This window comes from Chrysoperla carnea, chromosome X (assembly GCF_905475395.1).
Source record: "Chrysoperla carnea chromosome X, inChrCarn1.1, whole genome shotgun sequence".
Classification (NCBI taxonomy): Eukaryota; Metazoa; Arthropoda; class Insecta; order Neuroptera; family Chrysopidae; genus Chrysoperla; species Chrysoperla carnea.
Genome location: NC_058342.1, coordinates 22,838,468 through 22,859,677, shown reverse-complemented (window position 1 = coordinate 22,859,677; position 21,210 = coordinate 22,838,468). Strand labels below are relative to the sequence as shown.

Sequence of the window (21,210 nt, the reverse complement as noted above, 5' to 3'; positions counted from 1 at the left end):
AAACCTTGAAATACACAGTAAAAAGTGCTTAAACGAAATATGTATTTATCTAATTTTCATCAGGTGATGTGTAACTTTAAAGCCCGAAAATAAGGCCAATATTGGTTTAAATTTTTACAAAAACTTTAAGGGATTATAAATTTAGATCGAGCTGGCATAGAAAATTGGTGGTCTTGTTCGCAGTCACGAATTTTTGATTTTTCTTACCGGGACTGGAACTTGATAATCGTGGCCCGACTCTCCAGAGTTTGAGATAAATATAATAATGAGTGGCATTTTTTGTGAGAAAATGAAAACCATATAATTTAATATCTATTTGATAAAAATTTTAATTTGTATGGTATAAAATTAAATCTAAGAAACATTTGACCAGAAAAGATTACTGAAAATCAAGACATTTTCTTATTCTTTAGAACCCGGCATTTTTTCTTCTCTACTATTACTACAGTTTTACACGGCATGATTTCATCCATTACCTCTAAGTCCGTCTCAAAGGTAGTTTTATATTCAATGGCTATGATCAGGAGGCCAAATAGACGTTCCCTACTCATCGTTGAACGCAGATATCTCATTTATATATTTAAACGAGCAATTCTTGTATCTATATATATCAACGATCTCGGAAATGTCGATCTAGCTAGGTTTCGTTAAAAAAAAAAAAGGTTCCTGAAAACACGTTTTATCCATGTTTTCAGGTAAAACTGAAACATACACTGCAAAATATGACTCTTCCTGACATCTATTGGTGTATATAGTGGTTAACGAAATAACGTACATTACCGGGACATTCAAATTAACATTTGCATGGAGACATTTTAAACGGTTCTTATATTAGTGATAAATTTGTGTCTTTTTAACTCAAAAAATACCGAGCTCGGTCATCCAGGTATTGTTTTAATTATTTTCAGTTTCCTGAAGCTTCGCTCACTGCTTTCAGATATCGTTAGTATAATGTGATGTTGTAAACAGGTCGAATGCCCTTGCTCTTCCATTAATTTTTGTTACTATAGCTCCATTTAGGTCTTTTGAATATTTTTGTGATTAAATATATATATTCTTGGATCCAATATGAGATACGTTCATAGCTTAACTGAGGATGTGTAGAAAAACCAACCAAGCGTTTTAAAATCTTTTTTTCAAACGCAATATAATATGACTTCCGAGGCATGTACTCTTCCGAGGCATGTACTCTTCCGAGGCATATATTCTTCCGAGGCATGTTGGAACGATAGAAGTGCTAGTTTGAAAGAACAGTTAGTAACTGATTAATTTTGATACATCCCATAGAATATGTTTTTAAATATAACATTTAAAATGTCAAAATATATTTTGTTTTCAAAACTGAAAGTCTCCAAACAAATTTGTTTATATTTATTCTCTGAAGTGTGAATAACTTTCAGGAAAGATTTATTTATTATCAAAGTATAAAAGTGACTATAGCAACCCGTTTGAGAGAATGTGTAAATTAAGTTAATAACAAAGAAAAGTTTTCAAACAAATTTCTTCTTTTTCTGATTAGAAATTAGAGTAAAAAACAACCAAAGCAAAAAAAAAAAATTAAATCATGAATGAAATATTAAACATAACCCGATTATGGTATTCGTACTTTCTTCTCCATTTGGAACTTTTCACAAAGTTTTCTTATAAAAATGACATGAAACAATTTTCGTGAAAATTTATTTTTACTATGTGTTTCAGAAATTAGCACAATATTATCGTTAATCAGTGAAAACAATTTTTTAACAAAAAATACTTTTTAAGGGACAAGCTTTTATAGTAGGTACTAGAAAATAGAAAATATTTTTATCTATGAGTGCTCAATTTAAAATATCAAAAATGAATCGGAACGCCTCATCTACTCTACATGCCTAATTATTTTTCGATTCAATCTTTATATTAGCGATGGGAAAATCGGGACGTAACAACCTTAGTATGCATTGTCATCCAAACTTAATGTGCATGCAAAATTTCAGCTCAATCGCAAACCGGGAAGTGGATCAAATTTGACTTGCAAGATTTGATTACAGACAGACAACGGGATAGGTGAAACTAAATTAAAGCTTGTAAAAAGTATTGCAACTTTGATGAGGATTTACGAAATCATATGCTTGATCAGTTCTTGTTCTTCGAAGACTAATATTAAAGGCTTTGTTCACTTTTCGATTTGAATGTGTCCATTTTTTTTCTCTAAAAGAGAATGTGAAAAAGTCTAATAAACATTTTAGATTTCGGACTTTCTTGGAGATCTATAAGTTAATAAAACTTATTCAGAGTTGTTTAATAGAATAATAAAAGCAAAATGAACAGAGTTTTCAGAAATCCGAAACCACAAAGAATATTTAACTTATTTAGAGTTGAGTTTATTAGACTTATTTAGAGTTTTCAAAACTTTTTCAGAGAAATATTTTCATCAAGGTGGTCATAGTGTAAATAAGCCGTAGTCATGGTAGGCCTAGTATCATCGATCACAGTCTCAATATTTTTCCAATAAACCTTTTCATCTCAATTTTTTGGTGCACATGCGTCAACATCAGCCATTTTTTTCGTACTGTTTTTTGTATATCAACAATTGTTAAAATATCCGACTACAAATAATTAAAATTATCAAATATCAAATGAACCATACTTAATTAAAAAATATAAGAAGGTAAATTAAGGTTTCTACTTGGTATAATTAATTTGTGTCTATAATATAACCATAAAAATATTCATCTACATTGATAAATCTTTTTTAATAAAATAAAAAATAATAAATATTTACTCATCTATTATAACAAGTACTTCTACTAGTTCCAAAGTGAAGCACCTGGAGCAATTTTTTCTAATTTTAAAAAAGCTGTGATTTTGAAGTATCTGATTGATGTTTTGGTTTAAATAATTCATGAGCTTAGTCACGAAGTATAGATACAAGGATTTCGATTAACGTAATGTTGAACGAATGGTCTCAATTTAGAGGACAGATAACTAGGTACTAGGGTTTGGATCAACACGTACGTCTCGTGTCTCGAAGTCCCGGAATTTTTTGTAATTTTAGTCGTCTAGAGTCCCGAGACTTTCGGGTCGAGACTCTAAACGAAACAAGAAACTGTTATGATCATTTTTATTTTCAAATAATTGAAGGAGCCTAGCGAATTAATCCGACAACTGTTGGAAACGAGAGAGTATTCTTCTTTCTAAGTAATTAAAATTTGGTGTTTTGTATGGATACAAAAATGATGTAAATAAATCGAGAAAAAAAATAAAAAAGTACAAACCGCTATTTTCGTATGTACAGTGACCTCTTGGGAAGAATCTAAAGTAAAATTTTCCTTACAATTGCGCCAATATGTACCTGTTTACACAATCATAATAAAAATCCTTTTTTCTTTCAAATCTGAGTCATGTTGTAAATATAACGTTAATTAATCTCTTCGTAAAGTACGATATAATTGGCATTGGAATTGAAGAAATTACTGACACACACGCATGTCTACTTATGAAGTGAAAATATAAAGATTACATTCTGGATACAGTCAAAATAATGAAAGAAAAACTAAAGTGTAAAAGAAATTGATGTTTAACACTTTTATGATATCCATATTCACGCAGGATATTTCACATTTGATTTTGTGTTTTAGGAAACATAAAAACGTATGAAACCAATAAAAAATAAAGCATTTAACCGTAGAATATTGTTTTTCGATCCTGATTTTGGTGAAATCCAGAAGGAAAATGTTCATATGAATGTATATAACGCACTACATTCTTTTTAGATTTATCGAAGTTACCGGAAAAGGAACTATCAGAAATATCGGGATGTTTTAGTCCTTTATGAAAAATTCAGTTTCAAACACACGTACAGAAGAATTATATACTCAGGGAGTGTCCATAAACTACGTGGCTCCAGCTATTTTGGAACCCCTACCTCCATATAGCCTACCATAATCTTTACCATGAAACCTCGCCCTCCCCAATTTTATTATCAAGTCAAGAACACATTATGTATATTCTGTTAAATAACTTTAAAAACATTTATTTGGTTTAAATATCTGCTCGCCCCGGCGCGTAAGAAAGCTCTCAACTAAATCCATGGCAGCCGTACAATATATGACTACAAATCCGATGAGCATACGGCATTGTAAGAATATAGTGCTTTTGAAATATAAAATTAACTAGAATGGGAATTATTATCATTTTCTAATTAAAAAAAAAAAAATTCAAGTAAATTACATAGTTTAACTTCATTGTCATCTCTCCCTCGCGTAACTGAGCCAAGCTTTTGAACGAATGCCCCCCGCCCTCTTGGCCAGGCCACGTAGTCGGTGCACGCTTTCTTATATAAAGGTATATACTAACGCGATATCAAACTTAATTACTATTTGTTAATAATTATTTCTGCAATCCTAAATTTGATAATAAATATTAAAATTAAACACATTAATAAGTACAAAATTATATAAAATATTTTATTATTATGATCTATATGTAGCAACCGGAAAAATTACATTAAAGTGTCTCACGCATGATATAAAAATAACACCAGGAATTTGAATAGCTTCCAAGAGTATTTGCATCGTGCATGAGTTTTATTTTAGGTTTTTACATGATAACGATACACTAATTTATTAATGTCATTTTATGGATGGACATGTAATCTATAGTTTGTAATATGACTTACAGTAGAACGCCGATTATCCGAATTAATTGGGACCGGGGTCGATTCGGATAATCGGACACAGACTGGTAATAAAGTTAATAAAAACTATTATATTATATTTGTTGCAGTGTAAGGAATAAATAATATTTAATTGTGTTTTTATGTAATTCAATGCCATTGAGTTGAAAAAAAAAAAAAACGTTCCAACGTCGCTAACCATGTAGTGTCTAGCTTTCAACCATAACAATTGAAATATATCTGAAATCCGACGAGTTTCAACTTGTTACAACAAAACAAAACAAAAATTGCATACATACTTGGTTTTAATTTTTTATATTACGCCGATTCGGATAATTGGCGATTCGGTTAGTCGACGTTCTACTGTATATTGAAAATTTAATACTATTTTATAACAAATTTAAATAAGTAATCATGTTAATTAACATTATTTATGAAAAATTTCGTCTCATATTTTCACAATTTATAATTCAACAAATTTAATTAATTGCTATTTTTCAATAATTTTAATGTGACATTAACAATACCATTTATATAACCAATTTCAATTATTATTATTATTACCTACTTTATGACCCAAAATTATCCACTGGGAACCCAGGCGGTCTAACAGATTCTCTTTAATATGACTACGCACAGAGTCAATATCAGACCTGTTAATAATATACCACTGTATTTCCATTTCCATTGAACCATCATTCTCCATTCAAAATCTGTACGATCATACATATCGATTTCACTTTGAAAATTTATTGTTGCAGCGTCTAAAATTCTCTTTTTCTCTTTGTAATAGTAAGATATTTCATCTTCTGTGAGACTTTTATTGTCCTCTTTATGTTTAACTAATGGAACTAATTTTTGTAATCTCAAGTAGTCACCGACGTATGCATTACTTGGAAAAAAATAATCCCAGCAAGACCCATGACCAATTCGAGCATATTTCCCTTTTGATGGAAAACGTTTATTTTTGTTAAATGGTGCTGTTATAGGAAATTCATAATTGCCCTTTTGTAGTTTAAAGCTAGTAGGAATAAAATCGTTTTCTATATGACTTATCATTTTCGCCAGGTATTTGTCTTCTACCCATCTTTGATTTTCAAATATGAGTAATCGACCTCCATAAGGTGTATAGTAGCCTTCTTCTTCCATGAAAATTTTAAGAAACGATAAAAAAAAAGTAAAATTTAACTAGTTTATCATTTTGTAGGTATCCAATATAACTAGATGAAAATGTAATATGTCAAATGATTACATTTGGTCTAACTTAGGGTGCGTTCCTTTATACACTGCGAGCACTGTACAATGCCATTACTGGAAACAAATTCGTTCTGTTATAGACTTCCAGTACACTGCCACATTACTGAAGAGAAATTACTGCCACAGTACACTGCCACATTACTGAAGTTTTAAAATTAAGGTAATCTCAGTGCTTTGGTCACGTGATCAAAATTAAACAGCGCCAATTTTACAACATTTAGCGTCATAATTATCAATATAAATAAATGAATCATCATAATTATTAAATGTTGAGATAAATTTTATTTTTCATAAAAATTTTAGGCATAACATTCATGATTTATTAAAATATAACATTTTAACTAAATAACAAATTATATATTTTATTTATAACTAAAAAAAATTAATTTTTTTTCCTAATCTTGAATATCTATATATTATAAATGCGAAAGTAAGCATATTTGTTTGTTTGTTTGTTACGCTTTCACGCTAAAACTAGCGAATGGTTTTTAATGAACTGTACAGTAATATAGCTCATACTTCAGAATAACACATGATTTATAATTTATAAAGATATATTAATAAAAAAACAAAAAAATTTAAAAATTAATTTAATTTGACATTACCATAAATTACAGATTTCTGTAAAAATAGTAAATATGAAATATTTCACGACCCTCCGCTCTGATATACTCAATGAATAATTACGACTATTATACATTTAAAAAAAATAGAAAATCATACATATATTTTACCTGTGTCAAACAATCCTTACCATTATTTCGAGTGTTATAGAAAGGGGATAAGCGAGAACAATCTTTATCAATTTTTATTTTTATACCCAGCGAAGAGGGTGGGTATCACTCTAGTATATTACAAACATCATCAAATATTTAATGATAACAATATTAAAACAATAATTTATTTCGTTGAAAAGCGAAATTTTGATGAAAATTATTTTGATTTGAAAACGCTGTCAAGAAACGGGGTGACAGCACACTGTATTGCGTTTCGTTTTAACTAGTAACTAGTATAGCTATAGCTGACTATAAAGTAAAGTTTTCCTAGCATATTGGCGATCGCAAGATACGGTGGCGCCGCGCAGCGAGGACTAGTGAAACTATTATAGAGGATTTTGACAGCTACACAAGTGCTGAATGCTTTTGTTGTTGAGATGGAAATTATCAAAAATGAATACGTTGCGGTGTTCCCCAGTATGGGAAAACAAGATCTACAGGCGTCAGTTTTCATAATTTTCCAAAATGCGAAAAGTTAAGGTTAAAGTGGATACAAAACTTGCCCGCTTTGCAAGAACAATAGCATTCGATTTTTTTGTTGTCATTGGCTACAAACACTTTGATTTGGATCTCATGAGGTTTCTCGGTGATGTTCGACGTTTGCAAACATGAAGATTTGATTAATAAACAATTATTTTGCTTCGATTGGATACCACAGAAAAACAAGTTTTTGAAACGAGAAAGCGCCTCTCCTTCCATCAACGGCCTTACTGATCCACCAAGTAGATAAAATATATCACCAATATTAATATCCAGGGCTTTCTCCATGTTAAAAAAACAAATAAACAAAAAAAAATGCAAAAATTTATTTTGACAACTTGAACGAAAATCCTCTATATCGGCCATATTGCACTCACACCAGAGCCATCTCTAGGTAATTTCGTTCGCCAATTGGATAAACGTGATACCGCAATGTATATCAGAACGCACCCTTAATTAAGGTAATGTAGATCACTAAAATTATCGACATCGTAAATATTTACTTTTCCAGTTATTATTTTAACCAAAAACAGTAATTATAACAATATTCTTTATTAGTCTTATTTTTTTCAAATATCAAGACGTAAATAAATATGAATTTGTAAGGTTATGTAACTTATAACGTATAATCAAGATCAATTCTAGTTTCTCACGGCAGTATTATATGTGGCTGCCGACAATGACACGTACTTATGACATGTATTTTAATGTATGCTGTAAATAGAATATACTCACTAGAAGTAGCAGCATTTTCATGAAATAGGTGTTAAAAAAAAGAGTGAAAACAAACCATTTTACAGAGTTAATTATTGAAATATTCTGTATAGAAAGTGTTGTGTCTGTGCGCCCCCGACGGGTAAACAGTGATCTTTGTTTCAAATAAAAATTGTTTATTTACAAGACGAAATTGACCTATGTTGTTCATTTACGAACTCAAACTCACTTTTTACGCCAGGAGCACGCTATAAAAATTTCCGCTCGATAATTCCTTCGGTTTTGAGTTATCGTGACCACCGATGGACAGACGGGTGGACGGACAGCCGGAAATTGAATAATTAGGTGATTTTATAAACGCTCATGCCAAAATTTTAATATCAATAGTTTTAAGCGTTCCAAACTTGGTATTAATATTAGTATACCTTGATGAATATATCATATACACAGGGTATAAAAACTTAAGCGGAATGTTTCAATAGGTACACTTTTTACTTATTAGTATATGAAATTCAGAAAATCCAAATCAATTCACTATAGCTGGGCTCCGAGGTAAAAAACTAATAGCATTGTATTAGTCCAGTCTTCCAGACATCGCCGTGGCGAATATGGCCGCACAGTAGAGACAACAGAAAATAATTTAACTTAAAAAATATTTTTCTCAGTGAAATAAATATTTATTTGTCACCATGTTAAGAACATATTTTTGCAGTTAGTCTTTTTTTAGTGTACGCTGTTTTTTTGAATAGTTGCCCTAAAATAAATGAGAAAAAAAATTTGATTCATAATTTTTGTATATTAAAAATCTACCGAAAAACTGTAATATAATATTCTATAAAAAAAAAAAAAAAATTATAAAATATTTTTTTATATTTGCCTTCTGTGAAAAAGGTTTCTCGGAAATTGTTGTAAAAACACAAACAAATGCAGAAACATGATATCGAAAATTATTTATAAAATGTGTATAATAATACCTTACAATACGTTTTTCTATTACTATAGCAACTGAATGTGTTGCACTCAATATTGTTTAAATTACTCCCATTCAGGGGCGTAACTGTCGCCGTATCAGCCGTATCAATGATACGGGGCCCCGAGCTACAGAGGCCCCTAACGTGTGTAAGCAAAAATTGGTAAAATGTTACCTACAATGTCACTGAAAGAAATTTATCAAAATTAAAACTGATCATTTTTATGCCATGTATATATGAAACATATCATAGTATATTAAGTTTAACCCAAGTTTGTAACGCTTAAAAATGTTGGTGCTAACAACAAAATTTTAGTATAGATTAGTCCATTTCTGGATGTCTGTCCGTCTGCCTGTCCGTAAGCACGATAACTGAAAAACGATAAGAGATATCAAGCTGAAATTTTTATAGCGTGCTGAAGACGTAAAAAGTGAGGTCAAGTTCCTAAATGAGCAACATTTTGTAGACCATTAGAAACAGAACAAAAGTTTAAATTTAAAAAATGTTCCTTATAAAAAAATAAACAACTTTTGTTTGAAACATTTTTTTGTAAACATCACTGTTTACCCACGAGAACGCAAATTAGATGCATATTTTATAGTATGTATTATATGGGAAAATCAGTTATTTCTTTACTTAATACGTGACGTCAAAAAACAAACGATTGCGTCATCAACACTGTCTATACGTGGTATTTCAATAATTAACTCAGTCAATTGTTTGTTTTCACTTTTTTTTTTAGTTTTGAAAATTGTACCTTCAAATGAATCACCCAATATTGGATCTTGTTGGATTTTCCGCCAACTTCTTGAATAAATGGACTGTGAATTTACTACTATTTAAATATGCTGTCGAATATCCAAAATATATAAATCAATCGTTGGTGCAATTAAAATATCGACAAATTCAATTAATAAATATCTGGGACTTACCTGTCGAAACTGGATCCCTGAATGGCACGAGTCCTGAATACGAGGAAAATTTTAGGATAACAGGATAGGGAATCGCACTCCAAAACTTGAAATTAACGAACCCGTTTTGACGAAAGAATTTTATAATAATATTTTAATTCACCAAACTCTTCACAGCGATTTTAATATATAGAAATACAATTTGCGCGGTAACGTTTCGGAACGATTTAGTAGTACAGAACAAGATTCAAAATTAGACTCCGTCGTCAAGCCCTTTTTAAAATACTACCACTAACAAAAAAATAATTTAATTATTACATAAATGCCTATTGAATTTTTATAAGGCAGTAATGTAAAAAAATATATATAGTTTGTCTCATCAAAACTTGATGCGACGCCATAAAATAAAAATAACTACGAATTAAAATTTCAATAGCGGCTACCTGCGGCCTCAGCAATAATCTGTAAATAAAAGTAAAAAACATTGTTTAAATAAATAAAAGAATTAAACCGACAGAATTGTAAAATTTGTTATAATATAATCCTATAAAAAAAATGTATGTACATACTTAGGTAATGCTACAATACTTAAAAAAAAATATAAAATGTAGTTTTAAAACTAATTGCTCTCACATAAACTTCATTAATTTTATGTAATCTATTGATTTCTGGACGAGTGTGGAGGAACAAACGTTCCACTAAAACATAAAGAACTAAAAGTAAACTTTTTAATTTTTATTAAAAAGTTTATATGAATTTAATAAAATATAAAGTATGCTTATATTTTCAAAAAAGAAAATTAGTTATTTATTGATAATATTGAAAATTGTATTTTTAATCGAAAAAAGAGTAGGTTCTCAAATCGACCCACATATTTATAACCTGTATATGTGAAATATATCAAGGTATACAAACTTTAGTCCTAAGTTTGTAACGCTTAGAAATATTGATGATACGAACAAATTTTGGTATTGATCTTAATAAAATCACCTAGCTAGTCTATTTCTTTGCCTTCCTGTCAGCACGATAATTCTAAAACCGTAAAAGATGCAACAAAATTTTAACTACAAACAAGTGATAAAAAACAATTGACTGAGTTAATTGTTGAAATACCATGTATAGACAGCGTTGATTACGCAATCGTTTGTTTTTTAACGTTATGTAAGTAAAGACAGATAGTCACTCTTACACAAAAAGTAATAAGAGTATCTTTCCTCTCAGTTTCTTAGTGGGGATAGTACATGCTATAAACAAACAAACCCATATATAATACCTATATATAACGTAAAAATTTACAATATACACAATACTTGTATACATACTTTATAATGTTTCTAGCCTAATTTGCGCCCTCAGTGAACAGTGATGTTTACGACAAAATGTTTCAAACAAAAGTTGTTTATTTTTTTATAAGGAACATTTCTTACATTTAAACTTTTGTTCTATCTCTTTTTACGCCCTGAGCACGCTATAAGGCTTGATATTTTTTTTGTTTTTAGTTATCGTGTCGATAGACATCAGGAAAGGGACAAATTAAGTGATTTTAACCCCCGAACTAAAAAAGAGGGTGTTATAATTTGATTGCTATGTTTCAAGTACGAGTTTAGAGTTCCGTTCCCTAAAAAACTAAAAATTGGTGATGGTCTTCCAAATCGGCTCAGTTTGGGAAACTAAAATTTGCCGGCACCCAAAAAAGCCACGGCACCCAACACAGTGATTGAATATTTCTCGGTCGATTTCACTTTTGTCATCTCTTTTACGGTATTTCATATTTTGTTAAGAAATGCGAAAAAAATCGGTATTCCCTATTATTTTTTTATTGGTATTCCCCATTATTTTTTTAAGGTATGCTTCGAAGTTGGTACCATATAATTTAAAGAAAAATATTGCGCCTCTTAGAGTAGAAAAATAAGGAAAGATTGATTGCTCAAAAACTGAATTTTCATCTGTGAACCGATTCTGTTAAAACTTCGCCTCCATACGAAGGTAGATTGAAATTCATTAGGTATAAAAAAAATATTTTTTTTTTACGAGAAATAGAACCAACGAAAAAAAAAACAAATATTTAAAGTACCGATTACAATCAAAAATTTCCTTGCGAGGATTTACGCTTTTAAGTAGACGCCAATATATCGATTTTTAGCTAAGTACAGTGCAACCTTAATATAATGTATAAAAAAAAGTGTAAATACCCTCTAATTAACGAATTTTGTCAACCCAAAATCCCATAGTATGTAATTCCTGTCACGACAGGTTCCAACTCGCTTATTTTCGTAAAGCAATCATTGTTGTTTGATAGAAAGTAATGTAAGCACTGCTGCTCGTCACTATTGTTAAAGATTCAAGTTACAATGGCTCAGAAACGTAAAAGATGTTCCTTACGAGTTGTAGAAAAACGAATAATCTTTAATTACCTCTTTCTAACAAATTTTAGATCAATCTAATCAATCTAACCTCAATATAACAAGCCTCAGCTAAACGAATTACTCGATATAACGAATATTTACTTCTTCTCTTTCGATTTTTTATAACGAGGTTGCACTGTATATGGTTAGCGTCATCTTAAAAGCGTAATTGCTCACAAAGAAATTATTGGATATTTCCTGGATAATTGTTTTCACATATATTTTGAATTAAAATTTTTGAAGATTAATTTTATAAACTACGTGGACTCCCGGTAATCCGACCCCTGGCTGATCCGGCGTCACTTGTAATCCGCACTATTTTTTTTTATTAAAAGACAGTATTGAATACAACATATAGAATCTTATCATTGGATTTGTGATTTGTCGGATTACAAGGTATTCTTTTGTAAAAAATTCCGGGCTATAGGGGATCTCAGGCAGTACTCTATAATCGTACAAATTCGATAGTCCGACACTGATCTGCAAAACGTTTGTCGGATTATCGGGGGTCCACTGTATTCTATATAATTGTGTAGAACATATATACCTCGACTTACTTCGGGATATTAAGGTAGTTCCAGCATGAAATCACTTTTCGACAGATTTGGCCGAATTTTTTTTCTCGGGTTTATAATAGCTTTATTTATGAATTCCTAAAATTTCATAATTTTTGGCCGTTTAGATCGCGAGATATTTAAAGACAAAGTTCGCGATTTTGAGGGTCATGTCCCATTTAAAGCATGTAAAATGTCCGGTCTCTCCAACTATTTTTTATGATATTATTATATATTGAAGAAAAAGTAGAAAAAAATGTTTATACAATAAAATTCTAAAAAAAAAATTTAGAAATTAATTTTCACTTTCGAGATATTAATTTTGACGTAAATTGATCGAAATTGGGACGTTGGCATAATTATTTCCCATTTTAAACGGTCAAAATTTCTGAAACTTTGGGAATTAATAGTAAGCATTATTAAATTCTTAAATTTAATTTTTCGTTAAATTATGTCGAAAAAAATTTTAACCATAGCTTTAGCATAGGAACTGCAGATACCATGCTGGAAATACCTTAATGTTTAACATAAGTTGAATAAAATTATGATATTATGTAACTGTCAGTATTTCGAACAACACAGTACACATGAAGGTAAAAGTTTACATGCTTGCAGCTATTTATAAATAGACCAGTTGCTTTATAATATGATCATTTAATTTGATATTATTACCAATATAGGATAATTTAAATTATTTTAACATCTACCTAAAATGTTAGATCACGCTTAAACGGCACGTTCATTTGGAAAATTTTATGTATATAACAATTAACGATATACATAATTTTATAAAAATGATCCAGACTTTGATGTTGTGTACACATTGGTTTATATTTCTTCTAAATAGGGTATTTTACTTTATTTGAAAAAGTATTTCAAAATGTTGATTTTCCTAATAAAAAGCCACCAAAAATTTTTTTCGGAAAAATACACACGCTTTCTTGCCAAAAACTTAAATTAAATTTTAAACTTTTTTTAAACTGTCAAAAACACGGGCATCCAATTTGGTGACGTAATATCGGTATCATTATACGGAATAACACCGATAAGTTTGACAGATATATTCATAGACATCTAATTATAATAAATATAAATATTTATTATCTATGGATATATTATACCCAGCTGTTTACACTGAACTAACTGATGGTCTATGATTCATACCGATATGGCATCACATGAGGGCTTGCCCGTGTTTTGGGTCACGTGATATACAGTTTAAAAATTACGATTTTTAATTTTAATATTATAAAAGAAAAATGTGTTTTTATGTCTCAAAATCAGAATATATGTATATTTTTACATAAATTTTAGCTTTTTTCAAATATCATAATTTATTTTTCACTACCGAAAGAACCCTATTGGACGTATTAACTCTAGCTACCTTTCTCTCCCTACTATCATAAAAGCAAAAAAAAGCATGTTAATTAACAATTAAGTTGGTTCATCGATTTTGAATAACGGCTGACGTCCAAGACATGATTTATTAGCCTTAGTCAAGGCTTGGGTAAGGATTGTTAAGCCAAGGCTTAATATACTATCTTCAACCAATGTTTGGGAAGGTTTGACAGATCAAAGCTTGATACGGGATAAATTTGGTTGAGGTTTAGGCAAAGGTTGAAATAAAGGCTCGATTATCCAATGCTCTACCTCTCATCCATCGTCAAGCTTGATATTTCTTACTTGAGTAAGTTGGTTATGTTTGTAACGGAATGATGCATTCATGGGTCTGCGGGGATTTCGACTTTTATATTGACCCTGTTATTCCAATGCCCAGGTGTTGGCATTATTCCATTAAACTATCGCTAAATTATTATACCCTGTATATATACAATATTTATATCAAGGTATAATAAGTTTAATCCCAAGTTTGTATTGCTTAAAAATATTGATGCTACGAACAAAATTTTGGTAAAGGTGTTCAAAAAAACAATTTCCGGTTGTACGTCTGAATGTCTGTCTGTCTGTCAACACGATAACAATATATATCGACAGTAAGATATATCAAGCTGAAATCATAATAGCTTGCCCAGGACGTAAAAAGTCGGTTGAGTTTGTAAATGAAGTAAATTGGTTTTGAGGTGCGAAGGATCTTGTAAAGCGTTAGAGATAGAACAAAAGTGTAAATATAAAAAACATGACTATAGAGGAGATGGTTTGGTTCAAAGACGGGACACTATTACAAAAAACGGAGATTTAAATTTAGTAACATTTGATTTAGTCACAGCCGGCTGGGTTCGCAGACACAATATAATACTCTTGTGAGACGCTCGGAGTTGGCTGCGACATATCAATGGCCTTTATAAAGACAACATGTTATCTTGGCAGCCATTATTATTATTCCTAAATTTACCAGTAGGAATCATCAATGATTACCATCATATTTTCTTTCATGGTTCAATGTAATCATGGATAATGGATATCTCTCATTTTCTTCTTTACATTTATGCTAAGATGTGTGTCTTATCATGATCTTCATAACCAGATAAGTACTACACCTGTTGAAAGAAGCTGTTAGCTTTAAGACTTTAGTGTCCCTTAAACGAGTTAACAACAGATGGCAGGACATTCGAAAAATAGATAGTTAGTTTACAAGCACATACAGAGATGATGATAATAATAAATTCAATGGCGTCGCCAGCTGGTGGCAAAGAGGTGATAAGTTGCTCTACGGACTATGCGAAAAGTATGAATTGTAGGTAAGAATAAGTAAAAGTATACAGTTAACCCACGAAAAAATTTTTAAATTTTAAAATTAGACCTGAAAACAGGCGTGGATCAAGAGTTAAATTTAGGGGTCACAGACACTGGAATCCGGATTTATACTGATGAGAACTTTTTTTTTTGTTTTCGTGTGGGGGCCCATTTCCTAAAAACTTGTTATAAAAAAATTACTTTATTTAGTTTTTGCACCCTATATATGAAATATATCAGAGCATATTAAGTTTAATCCTTAATTTGTAATACTTGCTACAAACAAAATTTTGATATAGATATTCATAAAATTAACCTAATTAGTCCAATTGCGTTTGTCTGCCCGTTAACACGATAAATCAACTGTCCGTTAATACGAAAAGAAATATCGAGCTGAATTTTGGTTCCATTGAGTCTTGTAAACCACAAGAGGAAGAACAAAAGTTTAAATGTAAAATTGTTTCATATAAAAAAGTAAACAACTTGTGTTTGAACCTTTTTTTCCCGTGAGAGTCTAAATTGGGGCGAAAATGTGGTTCCCCTTTTCACAATATCTACAAAAGATGGTTAAATGAAAATTTGTCGGTAGTTTGATTGATTCTAATTTCATACTAAACTTATTCGATATCTGAAATTTTGAATTCAGTAGAATTTTACTTTTTAAAGCAAGTGGGAGCTTTGAACCATTTTTGTGAATCTCTAGAGGGAAGCAGCTGCTCCTACCTGTCCTCTCTTGGCGACGCCCATGAAGAAATTAGTGTATTTTATATTGTTTTATTTTTCCAAAGTGGTTTTTCTTTAATTAGTATAAAATGTATTATTGCAATACTGTAAATATGTCTTTATAAAGTTTAATGGCCTGTTTATATTATGGAGTTATCCTTGTTTACCGAAGGTGTACGACTGTACGCTTTATAAATATAATTATTAAATTGGAACTAAGAACAACCTGGGTTCTAATTTCATTCATTTTTAATTTATAAGTTGTAATTAGTTTAATTGCATAAGTTTTAGTTTTTATTATAGGTACATTTTAGTTTCTTAAGAAGCGTAACGACTATTACAACCATCAAGGTTGATGTCTTGTTATCGGCGTAGTGTCAGAAAATTCTAATTTTTTTATACTGATTAAAGTGGTTCGGCCGTCACATGACTAGTCAACTAGTCAACTAGACAATTTATATGACGTAAATGTAATAAAATGCTCTAAAAATATAGTAAACTAGGCAATTTGTATGACGTTAATGAAATAAAATGCTCTAAATTATCGTAAAAGAGTCAAAACCTTATGTTTTTTATGTTTTCTTTTTTGGAAAACGCCGTGAGGTAATGTTTTTTTTTTTTTTTTTTGCATAAAAAGAATCTGTGATAAATTTGAAAATGATGAAAATTGTTTTGAAGCTCAATCACCGATTAATTTTTGTACAATTAACATTATTGTGAGTTCTCTCATAAGGTACTGTGTTAAAAATCACAATTTTAAAATGAAATAATTCAAAATTTTGCACCACAAGAGACCCCAAAACTCTGTTTATTGTGATGAAATGATTTCAAACTATTATTTACCGCTAAAAAAATGAACATTCACCGTTCTTGCTCAAACAACCGGATTACCTTAAGGATATTATGTATAATACAATTAACATAAAAAATTGAAGCCGATTGACCGTCTCTTACTCCAGATAAACTTAATTAAAGTTCGCATCATTATTGTGTTTTTATTTCTATTCTAAAAGCTCTAAATTATTTGCTGACCACTTCAAAGATTTTTCAAGAATGTACCGATTTCAAAAAGTTTTTATTTGTTTGCAGGAGTTTTAGGTGGACATCACGAGAAACGATTACTTCATGATTTATTGGATCATTACAACGTGTTAGAAAGACCTGTCGTTAACGAATCCGATCCATTACAGCTCAGTTTTGGGCTTACGTTAATGCAAATAATCGATGTGGTAAGTTCATACATTAAAATTTATATATATAAGACAAAACAGAATAATTGACGGGATCAGAAAAAAACTAAAATATTGTTTCTGTGAATATAGAAACCACAATTAAAATCAACTGCTTTTTTACGCTAAATAATTAATACCTAATATTATTATTCTTTTGAATTTATAACAATTTCACTATTCCAGATACCTGTATCTTCAAACAATTATGATTTTTACACGAAAGCAACTATAAAAATAAACTATGCACTCAAGTGCCTATAGTTTAGCTGCACGTAACATGAGAAACAAAAGTACTTTTAACTGGTAGATGTCAAAAGTACTTTTGAGCGCAGGTTTTAAACAATAGTACTTTTGACTGAAATAACAGCCAAAATTATTATTTTCCAATAAAGCTGGTCTAAAGCAGTTTTGGCGAAAAAATTTTTGATAAAAATTAACCCGTAGGCTAGTGAGTGAACGCAGTCGCAGGTGTAACTCGAATTGTTTTAACCTTGTTTTGGCACCGGGTTGTTTTTGTGCCGAGTTTTTTTTACCGGAGTGGTAATGACCGAGTTGTTTTGATCAGAGTTATTGAATACTGATTTATTCATGACGGTTCTCCTCTAGGGACCGTAAGTTTACAGGCAAAAGCACTATTAACCAATGACTTTTAGTCAAAACTACTATAGACCCACCTGTACAGTCAAAAGTACTTTTGTCTGTTTTTGCTGTGACGATACTTAATGAATGATGACATATTAGTACAAGAATTTCAAATTTTTATGCAAAGAATGTAATTTTTTATGGGATTTTTAATGATTACACTCTGTATATAAGTTTTGGTTACTATTATATTTTCCCCATTGCAAAAGTAATCGAATAACCTTAAGAAAATGCCATGTAAAAATTAAATCATTTCTTCGTACCTAAAAATATTCTCCGCGTTATATGAAGGTTTTCAAAAATATATCATTAAAATAAGTCTCAATAATTAATAGAAAATATTTGTTCAATTTTAGAATTAAATTCTCAGGTATACTACTTAAATGTGAGTTTGATACATTTAGGAAATTGGATTTCCTCTTCAGGGGGTCTCTTTAAAGTACCGTCTATTTCAGTATGTACGAGTGCCGGGGCAATTTTGGATAAAATGCTTGGTTTTTTTTATATGAAGTTGGACTAAGTCTAAACCAATTCTGAAAATTTTAGGGGGGAATGCCCGATTATTGAAATGAATAAATGACTTCAAAAGTAGGCATATTTAACATTGGTCTTATGGGAAAAGTTTTCATAAATTTCTCTAAATTTAGTCGTTGGAAACTAAAAAAAACTATTTAAGTCCTGGTTCGAGTGTATTTTTTTCAATTAAGATTACTCTTTAATTAAGATTACTAGACAAGATATTTGTCAATATTTAGTTTACGCCTGTATGTAACATATTATATCAAAATATAGTCGAATAGACCATGATGTAAATATCGTTTGCATGATTAAATGTAAACAACAACAATAAGTAATATTTAAGTTAAAGTTAAAACCTTAATAAATTATTCAAAACAAATAAAAAACCGTTGTGCCCTATTAATTAAGGATGTATGAGCACGGTAATGGGAACAAAAATTAAAAAAATATATTTTTCAATTTTGATGGTGAATTATGTTATAACTTGACAAATTAAGACGAAAAGTAAGATTTATTAAGATTTTATTTAGCTTTCAATGTTTCGAAAATCAAGGCAGATATCGAAAAATTTATTTCATATTTTACGTCTACATCCAAAAAGTTATAACAAAATTCATCATCCAAGTTGAAAATAAAGTATAAATAATTTCAACCCTAAGTCTAACATTGTACCTTGTTCCTTGTAGCTCGTACTACCTTAACAAATCTGAAACGTTGGGACATTTAAAAGCTAACATTTACCAAGATATAGTTGAAATAACCTTACGAAACTTGCAAAAGGCCTTGGCCACTTTAATGCCCTTGAAATTACTTTTGGAAATATGCTTAAAAAAGTGATGTTAGTGAGAACGTTTTGTTCCAAAGATCCATCAGCAACTTTTAGTGGGACTAAAACACCACTATTCTATGATAATATCAAGCTGATGAACAGTGACGGATTTAGGCTTGCTGCCGCCCTAGGCCCCGTTCGATGCGCCGCCCTTTTTGATAGAATGAATTTCATTAATTTTGATCCAGTTTTTTATTTTAAAGTAACTTAATTTATTGAAATATAATTTTTTAAATATATATATGTATATATATATATATATATATATATATATATATATATAAACTTTACACAGATAAATAATTCATATTTCTTTTAATATTAATTAATTTGAAATTTTCTTTTTTCTGGCTTTGGCCCGTGCAAAAACGTCAATTATGTCGTCGTAACTAATTTCTTGGACTAGTTGGGCTTCAATAGACAGTAATGCAAGTGCATTAAGTCTATCTTGGCCCATGCTTGCGCGTAAGTAGGTTTTTACCCTTTTAAGAGTAGAAAAAGATCTCTCTCCTGAACAATTTGTAGCCGGAATACTCAAAAAAATGCGGAGAGCAATGTCCACATTCGGATAAACATCTCGAAGATTCCGTGAATGATGTTCCTAAAAAATTCCCATTATGAGGATCTCCTATTCGTTCAGAATTTCCTCGAAATGGCAATCCTCTTATTGCTAATGATTTAATAATTGCAATTACTCGGTATAAAATTTTTTTCCAATACGCTATTTCCTCGTCGAGCTGTTTTATGTTTTATTAAAGTAAAGAACATTACTCGATAAAGAATATCATTGATCGATTAAAAAATTAACATCTTACCCACACAGATTGAGAAGTAGATTAATGAATTGGATTATAATATTTTCTATCGAAAATTTTTTATAAAAACTATTCTGAACCAATTTTTATAATTGATTGTCTTTACTTTTTTGTGACTCTAAAATTTTGGCATTTCATAAATTTTGCCGCCCTTCAAATTCTGCCGCTCTAGGCCCGAGCCTCACGGGCCTTGGCCTAAATCCATCACTGCTGATGAATCTCAGCTGTTCTATAGATCTTAGTCTGAAGGTAGACGCAAGGATACGCAAAGCACTAATTCTATTTTGGTCTCTATAGATACCACTGGGTGTAATAGACTCAACTTATCCCTGCCGTGTTAACTGAATCAACGTATTATACACTGAGTATTTAAACATTTTTGACCCATATTCTGAGTTAATATCGGTTTTTATTGTGTACGACTTTAACGATATAATTGTCTCTAACTGTATATACAAATACAATTTACAGTTAATTACGAAATTAACAATGTTTTTTGAAACCCAATTAAACAAGACTAATTTAAATTTCCCGTTATGTGTGATATATTATGTTGATTGCCTATAGGGTTTCGTTTTGTTTTTGTATGTTTTCGAAATTAATTTTTTTCATTTTCATTATTTCGTGATCTCAGCTAGTGAATCATTTTTTTTTCATTTTGGTTATAATGCGTGTGTGCCTGAATAGATTTCGAACTTCAATGCTAGTTCCTTACACCTGTTTTACTTGAGAGTCCATAGATTTTGCCTAAGATTTTTGTTTCTCATATTTCTACGCTGTTCTTATCACTAAGTCCGTGGTACCAACTTTAAATTCCTACTCTCTTAAGTTTGAAATAGTGAAAATAGTGACTTTTCACTATTTGCTAGTGAGAAGTATACCACTATGTCAAATAGATTTGAACCCACAACCTTCCGGCCAGAAGTCAAAGTAGGTAAAGATGCCTTAATTCACGCCGCTACTGAGGCGGTTATTGAAGCTCGGCTACTGAAGTGGTTATTATTTGTATTAAATAAAATAACTCTAAAGCGCTG

The 21,210-nt window shown here is 30.4% G+C and overlaps 1 protein-coding gene across 1 annotated transcript in view; it reads left to right on the top strand.

The window, feature by feature from the left end:
• LOC123302696 (neuronal acetylcholine receptor subunit alpha-7) overlaps positions 1-21,210 on the top strand; it is a 128,091-nt gene that overhangs the window by 12,541 nt on the left and 94,340 nt on the right. Inside the window, exon 2 of the mRNA XM_044885736.1 lies at positions 17,229-17,368. Coding sequence (XP_044741671.1) covers positions 17,229-17,368 — 140 coding nt within the window. The remainder of the gene's footprint in view (positions 1-17,228; positions 17,369-21,210) is intronic.